Below are 19,796 nucleotides of genomic sequence, written 5' to 3' on the forward strand. Positions count from 1 at the left end.
ATTGTGCAATAGTACTGCTATTGGTGTTTGTTGAGGCTTCGTGTGCGGTTTTTATTCGCGCTATTCTATTGGGTATTTGCCGATATTTTGTCATAGCTCAGCCAGCGTTTGTTTTGGTTAAATTAATGGTTAATTTATGCCTCAGTAATACGCTTGACTGCACTTTTTTGTGAAACATTGAATGGAAAATGGTTAGAGCGTTGATCGCAATCCATTGTTGCTGCCGATTAATTGGAAACCCAAGCGAAGCGATAGAAGGCATTCCGGCACAGCCACCGCCTAGTAGTGTTAGTTTTATTAGTTTTTCTGTTTTTAATTGTGATAATTAAAATTCTAATGACGCAAATGCCATAATTATATAATACGACGACGACAGGCCCGGGTTTCATGTCATCGAGAAGTCGGAACGAACAAAAAACGCGAATTTATTATTTCGGAATTTCGTAACTGAAACTTAGTCTAGTTGCATGAATCATTTTGGAATTTACAAAAGTAGTTCAGTGGAGGAACACCAAGAAGAGAATTCATTTCGAAGTTTATTTTTCCGAATTTTTTCTAAAAATTAGATTTTTTAGGAAATTAAAAAATTCAAACAAAAAAAAATATTATATTTCAAGAAAAAAATGTTTGACTTTTGTGGGAGTGTGTGCGTGTGTTATTAAATGTTATGCTGCCCGAGAAGATGTCTCTCTGTGCCTATCCTCAAGTTCGGATCTATGAAGACTTTGACAAAATGAGTGCCAAGGAAGTCTACTATAACGAGGCGGGCAAGAAAATCACCGTGAAGCTATTACATTTCCCTGAGGTGCCACCTGAGGAGATCAACAAAATGACGTTCGAAGAGGAGGAACAAAAGCAACAAGAGATTATAAATGGCAACAAGCCGATAATGGATAAAAACAAAGCCAAGAAGGCGAACAACAAATCAATCGCAAATGACGAAGAAGAAGAAGAGGAGGAGGAGGATTTGAATAATGAAACCACCGTGGAGGACGAAGACGACGATGAAAAAGAAGCCGATGAGGCAGAGGAGCCGAAAATCTCAGATACGGATAAAAAACATCCCTCCTCCCCATTGCCCACAAAGAAAACTTTGCGGAAAAAATCTTCGGGAAATTTGCTGCATGGTCGTAAGGTTAGCATGGCATTTGCCCAGGCCCATGGTATGCCTACAGTGGCCTCGACGGCTCCATCCACTACGGGTGCTATACCCAAAACACCTCCGCCCACACCAACCATAATGATACCGCCCAAAGGCTTGTTTGAGTCCACCGAAACGATTGCCACCCTGCGCAAACATTCGCTAATGAATCGCCGTTCACCCTCACCGCATGGTGCCAATAATTTGTGTCCTGGCTATGCCCAGTATTCGAAGTCATTTTTGGAAGTACCCCTGCCCAGGGATTATGGTTATGCCTCAAGTGATGATTTAAGTTCGGAATGGGATTCCGATGTACCCACACCGAATAGTCAGGTTAAAAAGGTAAGAAGGATTTTTAATATGGAAAAGCAATAAAAAAATAATTAAAACAAAAAATAATAAAAAAATATTTAAAAAAAATAATTAATTAAAATCATATTTTCAATGACCTATCAAAGACGTGGATTTTTTTTTAATTCGAAACGTAGATCTATGGTGGAGATTATCCCGCCCTTTCCCTCTCACAACACAAGAACTAAAAAAATTACATTGTAAACTTTTGGACATGTATTAATTTAGAGTCATTTTTCCCACCTTATACTTAATTTTAGAAGGTTGGTGTTAAGGAAAAAAATATTCTACATCGAATTTCACTATGGGTCTCCGAACACAAGGAATCGGTATATATAATAATAGCTATGAATTTTTTAGCAATAAAATATGAAAACATTTAAAGAGTTTTTTTAATTGAAAAATTTTAGGTAATTTCTTTACAAAGCCAATTTGTCCCACTGTACTTGATTTTAGGGGCTTGAAGTCAATGGAGAAAATGTTCTACATGAAATTTCATTATGGGTCTCAGAACACCAAAAATCGGTATATATAATATATATCACTATAAAATACAACATTAATTTGGGTCTCTTAATAAAATCGTTTTTATGAAACAATTTTGGCCTATTTTCACTTTGGGTCATTTTGGACCCTTAGCAATGACTTTAGTGACTTGCGATAAAGGGGAAATATAATCTACAGGAGATTTCATTAGGGGTCTCTGAACACAAGAAATCGGTATATATAATATATATCCCTAAAATTGCAGTAAAAATTTGGCTATATTAATAAAAATACTATTTTTGGTTATTTTTACCTTATTTTTTAAGTTGGCTCATTTTCTGCCCTTCCACTTCACTTTAGCGACTTGAGATCAAGGGGAGTTAAAATCCACAGGAGATTTCATTGTGGGTCCGGAACACAAGAAATCGGTATATATAATATATATCCCTAAAATCGCAGCAACAATTTGGCTATATTAATAAAAATACTATTTTTAGTTATTTTTAACCTATTTTTTAAGGTTGGCCCATTTTCTGCCCTTCTACTTCACTTTAGCGCCTTGAGATCAAGGGGAGTTAAAATCTACAGGAGATTTCATTATGGGTCCCGGAACACAAGAAATCGGTATATATAATATTTATTGCAGAAATTTCAATTACAATCTGGGTCTATTAATAATACACAAATTTATTGGGATAATTTTGGTTTTTTTCAACTATGGACCAATTTAGTCCCTTTCCTTTAACTTTAGCGACTTGTAAGTAAGGAAAAAAATATTCCCCATCGAATTTCATTATGAGTCCCTGAACCCAGGAAATTAGTATTTATAAGAAATATTACTGAAAATTTAGGTATAAATATGGGTATATAAATAAAAAAATATTTTTGTAATTATTTTCATACTTTTTTCAATTTAGTGGCATTTTGTCCCACTGTACCAAATTTTAGCGTGTTGATGTTAATGAAAAAAATGTTCCCCATCGAATTTCATTATGGGTCCAGGAAAACAAGAAATCTGTATCTCGAATAGAAAGCATGGAAATTGTAATACGAATTTGGGACTTATAGTCCCCAAATAAAATATTTTGAAATTTTGTTTCGTTTTAGAAATCTAGGCCATTTTTGCCCACTGTGCCTCATTTTACGAACTTGGTATCAATGAGAAAAATAATCTACATGAAATTTTACTTAGGGTCCCCGAACACCCGAAATTGATAGCTATAATATATACCACTGAAATACTTCTAGAAAATGTTAAAATTAAAATAAACAATTATTTTTGGGTTTACTTTCAACGGAGGTCAATTTCTCCCCTTAATCTTCATCCTAGAGGTTTGGTCTCAATGAAAAATATCTTCTCCGGCAAATTTCACTATCGGTCTCTGAATATAAGAAATCTGTATATAAAATATTAAACAATAAAAACATAACCTTAATTTGTGTCTCTTCAGAATTTGATGACAATATTTCCTAAAGACATTATTTGTTTTTCTTCCGAACTAGACATATTTGTTTGCTTCCCTGAACTATGGAATTCCATTTGGTGTATTCATTTCTTTGTTTCGAATCGTTATCAAAATTAGTCTCAAGTAAATAATGTTTTTTTTTTCTTTCTCTAATTGAAAATTGACGTAGGCAAAATTTTTCTTATCATATTCGCAGCAGACAAAGGCATCATTTGTATATATGTATATAGTTTTAAGTTGTACTTACTAATAATCGGAAATTAGAATTGTTGTCAACGTGACTTAATGTGTGTGTGTGTGCCATGTATTTAATTTATAAATTAAAAATAATTACGATATTTTCCGATTAGAAACACAGGGAGCGTATGAGTGATGACAACATGTATACGTCACATCTGGAAATGAGAGCAATTTCTCTAAACGTTTTTACCCAGAGGTCGTATGATTAACGACACAAAGCATACGTTTCAAAATCCTGTTTTTAGGTTCACAATTTAATACAAGCCTCTCTTTTTGGGAAGATATCCAAAATACAGTTTCTTTTTTATTCTCAAAAAAATGACAAGCCTTTTTTCTGTTAAAAAATTAAATCACGTTCCATGCCGATTTGGAGTTAATTACACTTTTGGAATAATAAAAAACATATTTTAATTATTCGCACATTTTTTTGGCAGGTTCTAAAATATTTTTACCCTTTTTTTGAAAATCACAAATAAAAATAAAATCAATTTTTTTTTTAATTTTATTCTCACATTCCAAACACCCACTATACGAGTAGTTCAGTTTTTTTCCTATCTCTAAAAGGCTATCTGAACGACATACTAACATAATTGATAAAATTCTAATATTTAAGTCACGTTTCCTGGGGTGCCGCCGTCACTAAAACGCCAACAAACAAATATTTACATATGCCAATCATGCTTCTGGTGTGTCGCGTGTGTGTATGTGTGGGTTTTTAAAAACTGTATTGATTTTTTTTTTCGAGATTTGAGATTTACATAATATTAACATAACTATTACAAATGTCATTATTAATAGATATTGGATGAGATAATTCGCAGAATAAAATAAGGCAATAAAAATCTAAAATAAAGACCAACCACAGGCGTGGATTTTTTAAAACATGTTTTTCAATGACCTCTCAAGGGCGTGGATTTGGACCCTTATCCACGCCTTTGGTCTTTATTTAGATTTTTTATTTATGGTCCAACATGAAAAAAGCCAAAATGTATTCAAAATTTTTTATCATTTATTATAGACCCAAATGTTTATAAAGATTTCATTAGTAAATATTATATATACCGATTTCTTGTGTTCCGAGACCCATCATGAAATCTCCTGTAGATTTTATCTCCTCTTTATCACGAGTCCCTAAAGTCATTGATAAGGGCCCAAAAGGGTCCAGCATGAAAAAAGGTCAATATTTTCCCAAAAATATTACAATTTATTATAGACCCAAATGTTTATAAAGATTTCATTAGTAAATATTGTATATATCGATTTCTTGTGTTCCGAGACCCATAATGAAATCTCCTGTAGATTTTAACTCCCCTTGATCTCAAGTCCCTAAAGTGAAGTAGAAGGACAGAAAATGGGCAACCTTCAAAAATAGGTTAAAAATAACCAAAAATGGTATTTTTTTATTAATATATCCTAATTGTTACTGCGATTTTGGGGATATATTATATATATATCGATTTCTTGTGTTCCGGGACCTATAATTAAATTTTATGTAGATTGTAACTCCCCTTGATCCCAAGTCGCTAAAATGAATAATAAGGGTCTAAAATGGCCCAAAGTTAAAATAGACCAAAAAATGGTAACAAATACGTCAGCTTATATAGACCCACCTTATTATAAAGATTTCAGTACTAAGTATTATATATGCCGATTTCTTATGTTCCGGGACCCATAATGAAATTTCCTGTAGATTGTATCTCCCTTTGATCGGAAGTCGCTAAAGTCTAATATAAGGGCAAAAAATGCTCCAATATTTAAAAAAGACCAAAATTAACCCAAAAATATTATTTGCTTAATTGATGCAAATTGTTATCTATATTTTATCGGTACCTATTATATATACCGATTTTTTGTGTTCCGCGACCCATAATGAAATCTTCTGTAGATTGTAACCCTCCTTGATCTCGAATCGCTAAAGTGAAATATAACGGGACAAATTGGCCCATACTTGAAAAAGACCAAAATTATCTCAATAAATCTCTGTTTATTAAAAGACCTCAAATTGTTATAAAGATTTCAGTATTAAATATTATATATATATATATATATATATATATATCTTATGTTCCGGGACCTATAACAAAATTTCACGTAGATTGTAACTCCCCTTGATCTCAAGTCGCTAAAGTGAAAAATTAGGGCCGAAAATGGACCAAATTTCGAAAATAGGTCAAATAGTACCCAAAATAGTAGTTTTTTAATATACCGAAATTTTACCTGCAATTTTAGCGATATATATGATATTAATCGATTTCTTGTGTTCCGGAACCCGCAATGAAATCTTTTGTAGATTGTAACTCCCCTTGACATCAAATCGCTATTGAGAATTATAAGGATCCAAAATGACCCAAAGTGAAAATTGACCAAAATCATCTCAATAAATCTCTGTTTTGTTAACAGCCCCTCATTGTAAAAATTATATATAAAAATTATATATACCGATTTCTTGTGTTCCGAGAAATGAAATCAACTGTAGATTTTAGCTCTCCTTTATCCCAAGTCGCTAAAGTGAAAAATAAAGGCAAAAAATTGACCAAAGTTAAAATAGACCAAAATAATAGCAAAAAATACGTCAGCTTATATCAATTTATAGCACTTTATTATAAGGATTTCAGTATTAAATATTATATATATCGATTTCTTGTGTTCCGAAACCCACAATGAAATCTTCTGTAGATTGTATCTCCTCTTTATTACGAGTCCCTAAAGTCAGTGATAAGGGCCCAAAAGGGTCCAGCATGAAAAAAGGTCAAATTTTTCCCAAAAATATTATAATTTATTATAGACCCAAATGTTTATAACGATTTCATTAGTAAATATTATATATACCGATTTCTTGTGTTCCGGGACCGATAATGAAATCTCCTGTAGATTGTAACTCCCCTTTATCACAAGTCTCTAAGGTCATTGATAAGGGCCCAAAATGGTCCCAAATGAAAAAAGACCAAAATTTTCCCAAAATAACATTTATTAAAGACCTAATTTTTATTTCAGATTTCATTAGTAAATATTATATATACCGATTTCTTGTGTTCCGGGACCCATAATGAAATCTCCTGTAGATGCTAACTCCCCTTGATCGCAAGTCGCTAAAGTCATTGGTAAGGGCCCAAAATGACCCAAAGTGAAAATAGACCTAAATTATCTCCTAAATTTTTTTTATTAAGATACCCAAATTGTTGTTGCATTTTTTAGTGCTAAGTATTATATATACCGATTTTTGGTATTCCGGGACCCATAATGAAATTTTATGTAGAATATGTCGTCCATTGACTTAAAGCCCCTAAAATCAAGTACAGTGGGACAAATTGGCTTTGTAAAGAAATTACCTACAATTTTTACAATTTAAAAAAAAATCTCTTTACATATTTTATTTTTTATCGCTAATATTTCATAGCTATTATTATATACACCGATATCTTGTGTTCGGAGATCCATAGTGAAATTCGATGTAGGACATTTCCTCCATTGACTTCTAGCCCCTAAATTCAAGTACAATGGAACTAATTGGCTTTGTAAAGAAATTACCTAAAATTTTTCAATTAAAAAACTCGTTAACTATTTTTTTATCGCTAATATTTCATAGCTATTATTATATACACCGATATCTTGTGTTCGGAGATCCATAGTGAAATTCGATGTAGAACATTTCATCCATTGACTTCAAACCCCTAAAATCAAGTACAGTGGGACTAATTGGCTGTGTAAAGAAATTTCCTAAAAATTTTCAGTTGAAAAAACTCTTTAAATATTTCTATATTTTATCGCTAATATTTCATAGCTATTATTATATATACCGATTTATTGTGTTCGGAGACCCATAGTGAAATTCGATGTAGAATATTTTTTCCCTTAACACCACCCTTCTAAAATTAAGTATAAGGTGGAAAATTGACTCTTAACTTAATAGATGTCAAAAATTTTACATTGCAATTTTTAGTTTTTGTATTGTAAGAGGGAAAGGCGGGAAAATCCCCAACCATGGACCCAGGTTTCGAATTAATGAAAAAAAAAATTGTCACCCTCCTCCCTTGCCATTTGTCTTGGCCACTGTAATTATATTCTAAAATAAGAATATTGAATGGCCCCGGATGTAGATCCGGTTATTAATTGTTTATATATATTTTTGTTGTTGTCGTCGTTTTTAACTCTTGACATTTCAATACTTTGTTCTTGTTTTTTTGTCGGGTTATTTATTAATGAGGGTAGACGGTGTTGAGAGAGAGCGATACCGAGCTGATTATAATAATAACGATTATGACGATTAAACATTAACGTCATTTATTAATAAGTATTAATTAAATATCGTTTTTTTTCAATATGGCATGGGTATCGGAAACACGTGTTAATCTGTCAACCAGCCAGCCAGCCAGGATGAGCTTGTCACAAAAATTTGCCAACTGTTTGGAAATATAATTAAAAAAAAAAAAATATTTTTGTATGTGTGTAAAAGTCACTGTTTGTTGTTGTTTTATTTTAAAAGATTTTTTGTTTTTGTTTTTGCTATAATTTTTCATTTGTCTGCTGTCTTCTGGTTTGGCTTGAGAAGTTGCCTACTTAAGTTGCGGTTGTTTAAGCTAATTTGGTTATTTGACGTCATAAAATTCAATACTAATGACAGAAGAAGAAGAAGCAGCAGCTAGACAGACGACTGACGAATGCTGACGTAGTGATCAAACAGCATAACTTAAGGGCAAATAGAAAAAAATTAAAAAAGAAATGATAAAGGTCGATTAGGAGATACCCTAAATAGAGAGCCACAAATATGACAGAAGGTCTGACAGATACTCAGATGTTCGAAACCAAGCCCCAGATATCGTAAACGCTACGACTAACTTAGTATACCCACGATTTTGTGGTAAAGATAATACAAATGAAACCACACGAAGAAGATTGGGTAAAACCATGATAATTTAAACAGAGCATTACTGACGTCAGCAAATCGAAAGAAAGAAAAAAAAAATACCCAAACCCGCAAAGAAGCTTGTCTTGATCAAACAATGTTGCACTTAAAGAAATAAATGAACTAAATTAAATGCAAAAAATACAGAAAAAAATACAAAAAAAAAAGAAAAAAAAAAATTGGCCCAGAAAATAAAATGAAGTCGAAGTCAATGGGGTCACAATGCCTTGCTTGGGAATAATAATACCAAAATTGGAAGGCATTTATCATGACTATAAATTATATATAGCGATTTCTTATGTTCGGGGACCCATAGTGAAATTCGATGCAGAATATTTCTTTCATTGATAAGAAAACGCAAAAGTGGAAATTAAGGGCTGAAATTGGCCCTAAATTGAAAATAGATCAAAAATATCCACAAAATTCGATGATATTTATATACCCAAATTGTTTTTGAAATATCGAAGTTAAATACTATATATACCGATTTCTTGTGTTCGGCAGCCTATAGTGAAATTCGATGCAGAATATTTCTTTCATCGGTAATAAAGCACTAAAGTGAAAATTTGGGATAGAAATTTGCCTTAAATTGAAAATAGACCAAAATTATCAATAAATTACGTTGTTATTTATATACCCAAATTTTTTTGAGATTTCGAAGTTAAATATTATATATAGCAATTTTTTGTGTTCGGGTACCCACAGTAAAATTCGATGGAGAATATCTCTTTCATTGATAACAATCCCCTAAAATAGATATTGTGGATAAAAATTGGTCAAAAATTAAAAATGACCAAAATTATCAAAAAATATTTTTTTTTTTGGTAATTATAGACCCACATTTTGATTGAAATTTCGAAGTTAAATCTTATTTATATCGATTTCTTGTGTTCGGCGACCCATAGTGAAATTTAGTGGAGGATATCTCTTTCATTGATAGCAATCCGCTAAAATGGGAATTTAGGGGAGAAATTGGTCAAAAATTGAAAATATATAAAATTTTATACCAAACATCCATAAATAACAAAGGACCCAAACTTTTACTGAAGTTTCGAAGTTAAATATTATATCTAATGACTTCTTATATTCGGATACCCTTAGTAAAATTTAATGGAGAACATTTCCTTCATTGATAACAAATCCCTAAAATGGATATTTCCGATAGAAATTGGCCCCAAATTGAAAATATACCGAAATTATCCCAAAAATAGTTTATTAATTATAGACCAATATTTTTATTCAGATTTCTGTGCTAAATGTTATATATACCGATTTCATGTGTTCGGAGACCCGTAATGAAATTCGATGAAAAAGATTTCTTTCATTCGTAATAAAGCACTAAAGTTGATATTTGGGGTAGAAAATGGCCCAAAATCGAAAATAAACCAAAATTATCCCAATATACGTTATTTTATTAAGACCAACATTTTTATTCAGATTTCTGAGCTAAATATTAGAACATATGGATTTCTTATGTTCAGAGGCCCCTAGTGAAATTTGATGGAGAATATTTCTTTGATTGGTAATAAAGCGCTAAAGTGAAAAATTAGGCCAGGAATTGACCCAAAATTGAAAATATACCAAAATTATACCAATTTTTTTTTATTTAACGACCCACATTTGTTTTGATATTTCGAAGTTAAATATTGTATATACCGATTTCATGTGTTCGGAAGCCTATAGTGAAATTCGATGCAGAATATTTCTTTCATTGATAATAAAGCACTAAAGTTGATATTTGGGGTAGAAAATGGCCCAAAAATGAAAATAGACCAAAATTATCAAAAAATACGTTATTTTTTAAAGACCAACATTTTTATCCAGATTTCTGAGCTAAATATTAAATATATCAATTTCTTAATTGACCCCATATTGAAAATATCCCCAAATTTATACCAAATGTCCATAAATAACAACGAACCCACATTTTTACTGGAGTTTCGAAGTTAAGTATTATATTTACGGTTATTTTATATTCGGAGACCCATTGTGAAATTTAAAGGAGAATATTTTTCCCATTTACTCCAACCTGCTAAAATGAAGTACAGTGGAATAAATTTTGTCAAATTCGCTATAAGCCGAAAAAATTATATTTTTTTTTTTCATTAACACAAGCCCTCTAAAATGAAGTACAGTGGGACAAATTGACTCGTAATCGAAATAAATTAAAAAAACTGATATTTTGTATTAATTCCCAAATGTCTGCCAATATATCATAGCTATATACTATATATACCGATTTTTGTTGTTCTGCAACCCATAGTAGAATTCGATGTAGAATAGTTTTTTCATTAACATCAACCCGCTAAAATGAACAGAAGTATAAAAAATTGGATCAAAATGGAAATATGTCGGAAAATTTTATTTTTTTTTCGAATTCCCAAATGTCGAGCGTTATATAATTGCCATATAATTTATATAACGATTTTTGTTGTTCCCGGACCCCTAGTAAAATTCGATGAGGAATATTTTTTTCATTGACACCAAACCGCTAATGAGAACTTTTAGGGGTAAAATTGCCTAAAAATGAAAAATGGTACATAATTCTACTTTGGTGGCGTATGAGTAACGTCATCAATCATAAGCCACCTAGCCTACATGGTGACGTATTAGCGTTGACAGCAATCATACGTCACAGGGGGCAAGTATTTCAATTGGATTCGAAATATAATTCATTTTTTAAGCTTCTTTAATATTTTTTCGAAAAAAAATTTTGAAATATCAAGAATCTCTAATCTCAAAGAAATAAATCCCAGAAAATAAGCAAAACAAGACCTTCACATTTGTGGTAATAAATTTCCCAATGCTATCTAGACATTTTGTGATTATGACAGCTTGCCGTGGATAAGATGCATTTGACAGTTTGATAGAGAGCAAGAGGGAAAATATAAAGGCAGAAAAATGCACTGCTAATAGAAACGTCATTGTCGTTGAAGTTTTCAAAAGCGTCATAAATTATAGAAAACAAATGCAACTGCATTTGGTGAGACTGAACGTGTCCAGTCTGAACGTGGGGGCCTCCGACGATAATGTGACGCGTTAGATATTGCCGTTTGCAGAAAACAACTTATGGTGGCGTATTTTCATCATGATCATCATCATCGGATTACACTGCTGTCAGCTCCATCTCCTACCCCCTTGTGAGAGGCAAGGGGGCCTACAGACGTCAGTATTATAATTAAAACAATCATAAGTTTTAATAAAACAAAAACAACAGCAGCAACAACAACAACAACAATGACACCATGTTTAATGTCTTATTTAACAATGACAGATGTACAGACAGAAGCTATTCAGCGCGAGCGGACCTAACAAATTCACAAATGCGTCTCTAACCGGCCAAGGCATTTCAAATGACGGTGTTTCGGTGCTGTTTTGGCATTGCAGCAGCAAAAATGCATCGCCGGACGGCCAGCCCGTAATCAGTTTGAGTTAATAACTGAAAGTGTTAAAATGTAGAAAAATAGTTTAACGCGTAAAAAAAATCATTTTTTAATAAAAAAAAACATTACGATCTCAATGTCCTTTTACAAATCTGCATCGTATTTGGGTGACTATTCCATTACCTCAACCCTAACCGTGGAACATTGCAAGCGTTCAAGAAGTTCTCAAGATCTGTTAGAAATTGAATCATCATCAGAAGCTTCGCCAGCCTCCAACTCCTCCCTAACCTCAGCCTCCTTGCTGGCGGGACGTCGTTATTTTTCCGCCTCATTTGCATTCGTGCGCAAACGTTTTCGCAACCATGGCAAATATGTTGTCAATGCGAATCCAAAATCGGTGCTAATAACCCCATCAGCATTGTTGTCATCACGAACGACGCCATCGTCGTCGTCGTTATCGTCACACGCGTGTGAATTATATGTTGAAACAAAAAAGGTAAATATAAACAAAACAAAAAAAAAAAAGGAGAAAACGAAGAGGAGGAAGCAACAACAAATAATAAATAAATCAAATAAAATAAAAATTCGCATGTAACTGTGATTAAATGGAAGCAGATCGATAACATGGAGGCAAGGTCATTGAAAAATTAATTAAAAATCAGTATGGAAAGTAGTAAAGTCGGACGGGGCCGACATATCTTTCTAGGCCTAATTAATTACGCTGTGCCAAATTTCGTGCAAATCGAAAGATATATAGGGACTTTGGTGCACCATTTACATTAAATCGGACGAAAATATATATGGGAGCTATATCTAGATCTGAACCGATTTTCAGGAAACTTATCACATTTCATTCTAGACTTAATTCAGTACGCTATGCCAAATTTCGTGCAAATCGAAAGATATATAGGGACTTTGGTGCACCATTTACTTAAAATCGGACGAAAATATATATGGGAGCTATATCTAAATCTGAACCGATTTTCAGGAAACTTAACACACATCATTTTAGACCTAATTCATTACGCCGTGCCAAATTTCGTGCAAATTTAAGGCTATATAGGCACTTTGGTGCACCATTTACCTTAAATCGGACGAATCTATGTATGGAAGCTATATCTAAATCTGAACCTATTTTCAAGAAACTTAACACACATCATTCTAAGCTTAATTCAGCACGCTGTGCCAAATTTCGTGCAAATCGAATGATATATAGGGACTTTGATGCCTATATAGGGCGAAAATATATATGGCAGCTATATCTAAATCTGACCCGATTTTCTCGAAACTTGGCACACGTCATTCTGGACCTAATTCAATACGCTATGCCAAATTTCGTGTAAATCGGAAGCAATTTAGGGACTTTGGTGCACCATTTACCTTAAATCGGACGAATATATATATGGGAGCTGTATCTAAATCTGATTCGATTTTCTCGAAACTTGACACACGTCATTGTAGAGTCAATTCAGTACGCTATGCAAAATTTCGTGCAAATCGAATGATATATAGGGACTTTGGTACCGATATCGGCCGAAGATATATATGGCAGCTATATCTAAATCTGAACCAATTTTCACCAATTTCAATAGGGTTCGTCCTTGGGCCAAATGAGTGACTTGTTCCAAATTTCATCCAAATCGGATCATAAATGCGACCTGTACTTTGTTCACAAAAATACATGGACGGACAGACGAAAGGACAGACGGACATTTGTAAATCGACTCAGAAAGTGTTTCTATGCATATTCTCAATAGGAACCATGGGTCTATCTCGTTTTGCCCGTTACAAGCATATGCACAAAGACATAATAACCTGCACCACAGTGTGGTGAAGGGTTTAAAAATCTACGCCTTGGAAACTTATATACCTGGCTTTGACAGAACTTTCGTTCCATAAGCCAAGCTTAAAAAAAGATTTCCAGGGGCGTTGGTCTTTTGCGTCGTTTTTCCAGTTTGAAAGATCATATTTGGCAATGTTGTGTCCTCCACTTGATCTTTCCGTCTTATTTATGGCCTTCCCCTTCGGTTCGCTTTGATCTGCCTTTTGGGCTGGGGCATCTTCATCCATTCTCACAACATGACCTAGCCAAAGTAGTCGCTGCAGCTGAATACGTCTAACAATTTCGATATCCGAGAATAGCGGGTACATAACTCATGGTTCATTCGACGGTGATATTTACCGTCAACGCAGATCGGCCCATAGATCTTTCAGAGAATTTTTCTCTCAAATACACCAAGATCTGCCTCATATAACAGCACGGGTAGTATCAGCGTCTTGTAGAGTGTGAGTTTGGTCTAGCGTGAGGTGGCCTTGTTTCTAAACTGCTTACTTAGACCATAGTAGAGCATCTGTTGGCCATCACAATCCTTTTCCGAATTTCAAAACTGATATCATTCGTTTTAGGGGTATGGCGGTAGCAAGGTATATAAAATCGTTAACTACCTCGAAGCTGTAGTTCTGAAGTTTCACAGTTGGTCCGAGTCTACTGGACGTCTTGCGTCAATTTGTTCAAAGGTGGCTGTTACCGCTTGCAATGTTCGACCCATTATATCGATGTCATCGGCGTAGGCGAGTAATACAGGACGTAATCATCTATCCATCGCATTTCCTGTAAGGCAATAATATCGACCTTGTTATTCTTGAGTACATCCGCCAAAGCGAACACTGCGCCTGTTCTGTACAACGTGCGCACATTCCAAGTGCAGAATCGCAGATCGTGGTCCTTTATACGTCAACATTAGGGGGGTTTGGTTTTCTTTTTCTTTGCTTTTTCAAAAGTAGGTTCGGTTTTCCGAGTGTGGGCAACTAACCCGACGCCTCAACCCATTTTTTTATAGTTCTTATGGGTGAACTCCTCCTTGGACAGACCCATGAAAAACTAATTTTAAAAAATCCTTGTGTTGGCTAAACGCCAAGGCGAACACTGCGCCTGTTCTGTACAACGTGCGCAAATTCCAAGTGCAGATTCGCAGATCGTGGTCGTTTATACGCTTGCTGGGGTCGTCAACATTAGGGGGGTTTGGTTTTCTTTGCTTTTTTATAGTAGGTTCGGTTTTCCGAGTGTTGGCAATTAACCGGCGCCCCAACCCATTTTTTTATAGTTCTTATAAAAAATAATTTTAAAAAATCCACGTCTTGGCTAATGCCTAGAAAAAATAATTTTAAAAAATCGATGCCTTGGATAGAAAAAAAAATATTTTTTTATATTTTTTTTTAATTTTTTGAAATAATCTCTTTAAAATTTTGAAAATAATCTCTGTTGTTTTTTTCATTGCAGGTAAATCCCTTGTAAATCGCATTAAAAATATGTAAGTTTTGTAAAACATGTTGGCCCCTAACAGGAAATAGTTTTTAATCATATTACAAAAATAAAAACCTCGAATTCGGTAGCTCATAAAAATTACAACAACAACAGCAACAAACCACAAATGAAATCCTCTTGAGAAACATAACAAGGTTTTGTAGCATCAAACTTGCTTATCATGCATTGTACTTTCCCCGACAACAACATAATGGCTGTCCTCACAAAGACCACAAGGCCTAGTTGTTGGCAATCAGACCTATCAGAGCATCATTGGTCCACGACACGACAACAACATCATGAGTTCACTGCATGCACCATGTCTTGTATAAAAAAAAAATATATAAAGCAAGTCATCATGAGCGATGATGACGCTGATTCGGCTGCAAACACATCCTACAATCTTCCATCACCAGGCATCTCTTCCTCCTGCATCATCCAACCATTCCCCACACTTCGCACCCTGAACATCGTTAACATTTTTGTAATGTGGCATTTCATTACGTTTGACAATTGACTCTGCCGCCTTGTAGACAGACATTCTCTACAAGCATTTACACTGTCATTTTCAATCAAAAAGCTGCGCCAGCCAGTCAGCCAGCCAGCCATCCACCATTCAGCCAAAGAAGATCACGCAGCCCAGTGAAGAGAAGCAGCAGCATGGCAGTGTATGACGCTTTAAGTGATGTGCATGGCTTGAGGACAAGGCAATTGAATTGCTTGTAAATGTCTTGAATAGACGATTTTTATGTATGTCTGTCTGTTTGTTTGTTCTTTGTCATTAAGTCAATTCGATTACAATGACAGAGGCAGTAGCAGTTCGTCTATGGGTCTATGAGCCGCCAACGCTTTTGATATGGAAATTTTGACAACAACAACAAGTAGTTAGTGAAGGTATTAATGGTACAATTTCTCACGATCATAAAAAAAAGATTTTTTTTAAATCCACACGTATGGATGGTCACTAAAATATATTTTTAAACTAGTGAGCGGAGAAGCATAGTCGGACGGGGCCGACCATACAATACCCCACACAACTACCAGGAAACTTTAACTTTCTGCGGATTTTTATTCCGAGCCTGGACAATATTTCGTGAGCGAGTAGAGGTCAGCAAGTATTACTATTACTCAGTACGGCTCTTCTAATTATTTGTTCAGATTCCCTTCACCGTGGCTTGTGTTGTGATGTTCGGCTTTCAACTGTGGCCTATAGATCGACTCCAAAAAAAAAAAAAAAAAAAAAAAAAAATAAGTTTTTGTTTCAATACCTCTCTTAGTTATAGGCATTGTTCTTGGCCATAACTGGAACCTCATGGAAATTTTCAAAGCGATCAGCATTATATTTCGGCCCTCTAGTGTGGTAATGGGTAACTAAATAATATCTCAGTACGTAAGCACCTGGAAATATATAAGTTTAACTTCCACATCCGAGCACATACGACAATATAATGGGTATTAGTTTAAAGGCCAACCACTCCTCTTGGATATACTAAACTTCTCGGGTCTATGTCCTGGTCAGGATTAAATATATACGCCATAGAATACAAATTTTGTCATTTTTCACATTCTTTGGCCCGATCCCCTTTTCCATGTAAAATTTCACGATGTTCGGACCATAACTGAGGCCTCTGGAGCGACCAGAAAATCAGACAAAAATTAACTATTTGGTCCATTTCATCCCCTAAATATCAACTGATCTTTGCCAAAAACAATAGGGATCTTTATTGGTCAGACCCCATTCTACATGCAAAATTTCGTGAAGATTGCTCCATAACTGTGACCTGTATCGTGTTTACGAATTATAATGGACAGACAGACGGATAGACGTACGGACGGACACACATGTCTAGAACGACTCAGCTAGTCGAGATATGACGATGGGTATAGTTGAAGATGGGTCTAGTACAAATAAGGTGGGTCTAGTACCAACTCTTGGGGTGCACAAAACTATAATACCCTGACAACATAGTTGTGTAGGGTATACAAATCCACGACTATGGATGGACTCTAAAAAATATTTTTATACCCTTCACCACACTGTGGTACAGGGTAGTATGGTTTTGTGCATATGTTTGTAACAGGCAAAAGGAAACGAGATAGATCCATGGTTCCTTTTGAGAATATGCATAGAATCACTTTCTAAGTCGATTTATGCATGTCCGTCCGTCCGTCTGTCTGTCCATGTTAACTTGTAAACAAAGTACAGGTCGCATTTATGATTCGAATTGGATGAAATTTAACAGAGCTCCTTTATTTGGCCCAAGGACAAAACCTATTGAAATTGGGAAAAATCGGTTCAGATTTAGATATATCTCCCATATATATGTTCGTGCGATTTAAGGTAAATAACGCACCAAAGTCCCTAAATATCTTTCGATTTGCACGAAATTTGGCACAGCGTACTGAATTCAGCCTAGAATGATATGTGCCAATTTTCATGGAAATTAGTTCAGATTTAGATATAGCTCCCATATATATTTTCGTCCGATTTATGGTAAATGGTGCAACAAAGTCCCTATATGTCTTTCGATATGCACGAAATTTGGCACAGCGTACTGAATTTAGCCATGAATGATGTGCGCTGAGTTTCGTGAAAATCGGTTCAGAATTATATATACCTCCCATATATATTTTCGTCCGATTTAAGGTAAATGGTGTACCAAGGTCCCTATATATCTTTCGATTTGCACTAAATTTGGCAGGGGGTATTGAATTGAGCCTAGAATTATGTGTGTTAAGTTTCGTGAAAATCGGTTCAGATTTAGATATAGCTCCTATATATATTTTCGTCGGATTTAAGGTAAATGGCGTACCAAATTCCCTATATATCTTTCGATTTGCACGAAATTTGGCACGGTGTACTGAATTGAGTCTAGAATGATGTGTGCTATGTTTCGTGAAAATCTGTTCAGATTTGCATATAGCTCCTATATATATTTTCGTCCGATTTAAGGTAGATGGTGCAACAAAGTCCCTATATGAATTGAGCGTAGAATGATGTGTGCTAAGCTTCGTGAAAATCGATTCCGATTTACATATAGCTCCAATATATATTATCGTCCGATTTAAGGTAAATGGTGCACCATTGTCCCTAAATATCTTTCGATTCGCACGAAATTTGGCACAGCGTACTGAATTTAGCCTTGAATGATGTGCGCTAAGTTTCGTGAAAATCGGTTCAGAATTATATATAGCTCCCATATATATTTTCGTCCGATTTAAGGTAAATAACGCACCAAAGACCCTAAATATCTTTCGATTTGCACGAAATATGGCACGGTGTACTGAATTAAGCCTAGAATGATGTATGCTAAGTTTTGTGAAAATCGGTTCAGATTTAGATATAGCTCCAATATATATTATCGTCCGATTTAAGGTAAATGGTGCACCATTGTCCCTAAATATCTTTCGATTTGCACGACATTTGTCGTAGCGTACTAAATTCAGCCTAGAATGTTGTGCGCTAAGCTTCGTGAAAATCGATTCCGATTTACATATAGCTCCAATATATATTTTCGTCCGATTTAAGGTAAATGGTGCACCATTGTCCCTAAATATCTTTCGATTCGCACGAAATTTGGCACAGCGTACTGAATTTAGCCTTGAATGATGTGCGCTAAGTTTCGTGAAAATCGGTTCAGATTTAGATATAGCTCCCATATATAGTGTGGTCCGATTTAAAGTAAATGGAGCACTAAAGTCCCTAAATATCTTTCGATTTGCACGAAATATGGCACGGTGTACTGAATTGAGTCTAGAATGATGTATGCTAAGTTTTGTGAAAATCGGTTCAGATTTAGATATAGCTCCCATATATAGTGTGGTCCGATTTAAGGTAAATGGTGCACCATTGTCCCTAAATATCTTTCGATTCGCACGAAATTTGGCACAGCGTACTGAATTTAGCCTTGAATGATGTGCGCTAAGTTTCGTGAAAATCGGTTCAGAATTATATATACCTCCCATATATATTTTCGTCCGATTTAAGGTAAATAACGCACCAAAGTCCCTAAATATCTTTCGATTTGCACGAAATTTGGCACAGCGTACTGAATTGAGCCTAGAATGATGTGTTTAAATTTCATGAAAATCGGTTCAGATTTAGATATATCTCCCATATATATTTTCGTCCCATTTGAGGTAAGTGCTGCATCAAAGTCCCTAAATATCTTTCGATTTGCCCGAAATTTGGCACAGCGTACTGAATTGAGTCTAGAATGATGTGTGCTAAGTTTTGTGAAAATCGGTTCAGAATTATATATAGCTCCCATATATATTTTCGCCCGATTTAAGGTAAATGGTGCACCATTGCCCCTAAATATCTTTCGATTCGCACGAAATTTGGCACAGCGTACTGAATTTAGCCTTGAATGATGTGCGCTAAGTTTCGTGAAAATCGGTTCAGAATTATATATACCTCCCATATATATTTTCGTCCGATTTAAGGTAAATAACGCACCAAATTCCCTATATATCTTTCGATTTGCACGAAATTTGGCAGGGAGTACTGAATTAGGTCCAG

At 34.6% G+C, this 19,796-nt stretch overlaps 1 protein-coding gene across 1 annotated transcript in view; it reads left to right on the forward strand.

The window, feature by feature from the left end:
* The first annotated feature begins 668 nt into the window (after window positions 1-668).
* LOC133338689 (inositol-trisphosphate 3-kinase A-like) overlaps window positions 669-19,796 on the forward strand; it is a 34,974-nt gene continuing 15,846 nt past the window's right edge. The window contains exon 1 of the mRNA XM_061546849.1: window positions 669-1,483. Within this exon, the coding sequence (XP_061402833.1) occupies window positions 683-1,483 (801 nt within the window). The 5' untranslated portion in view covers window positions 669-682. The remainder of the gene's footprint in view (window positions 1,484-19,796) is intronic.

This window comes from Musca vetustissima, unplaced genomic scaffold (assembly GCF_032173495.1).
Source record: "Musca vetustissima isolate MV318-11 ecotype Yass unplaced genomic scaffold, APGP_CSIRO_Mvet_v1 utg41062, whole genome shotgun sequence".
Lineage (NCBI taxonomy): Eukaryota > Metazoa > Arthropoda > Insecta > Diptera > Muscidae > Musca > Musca vetustissima.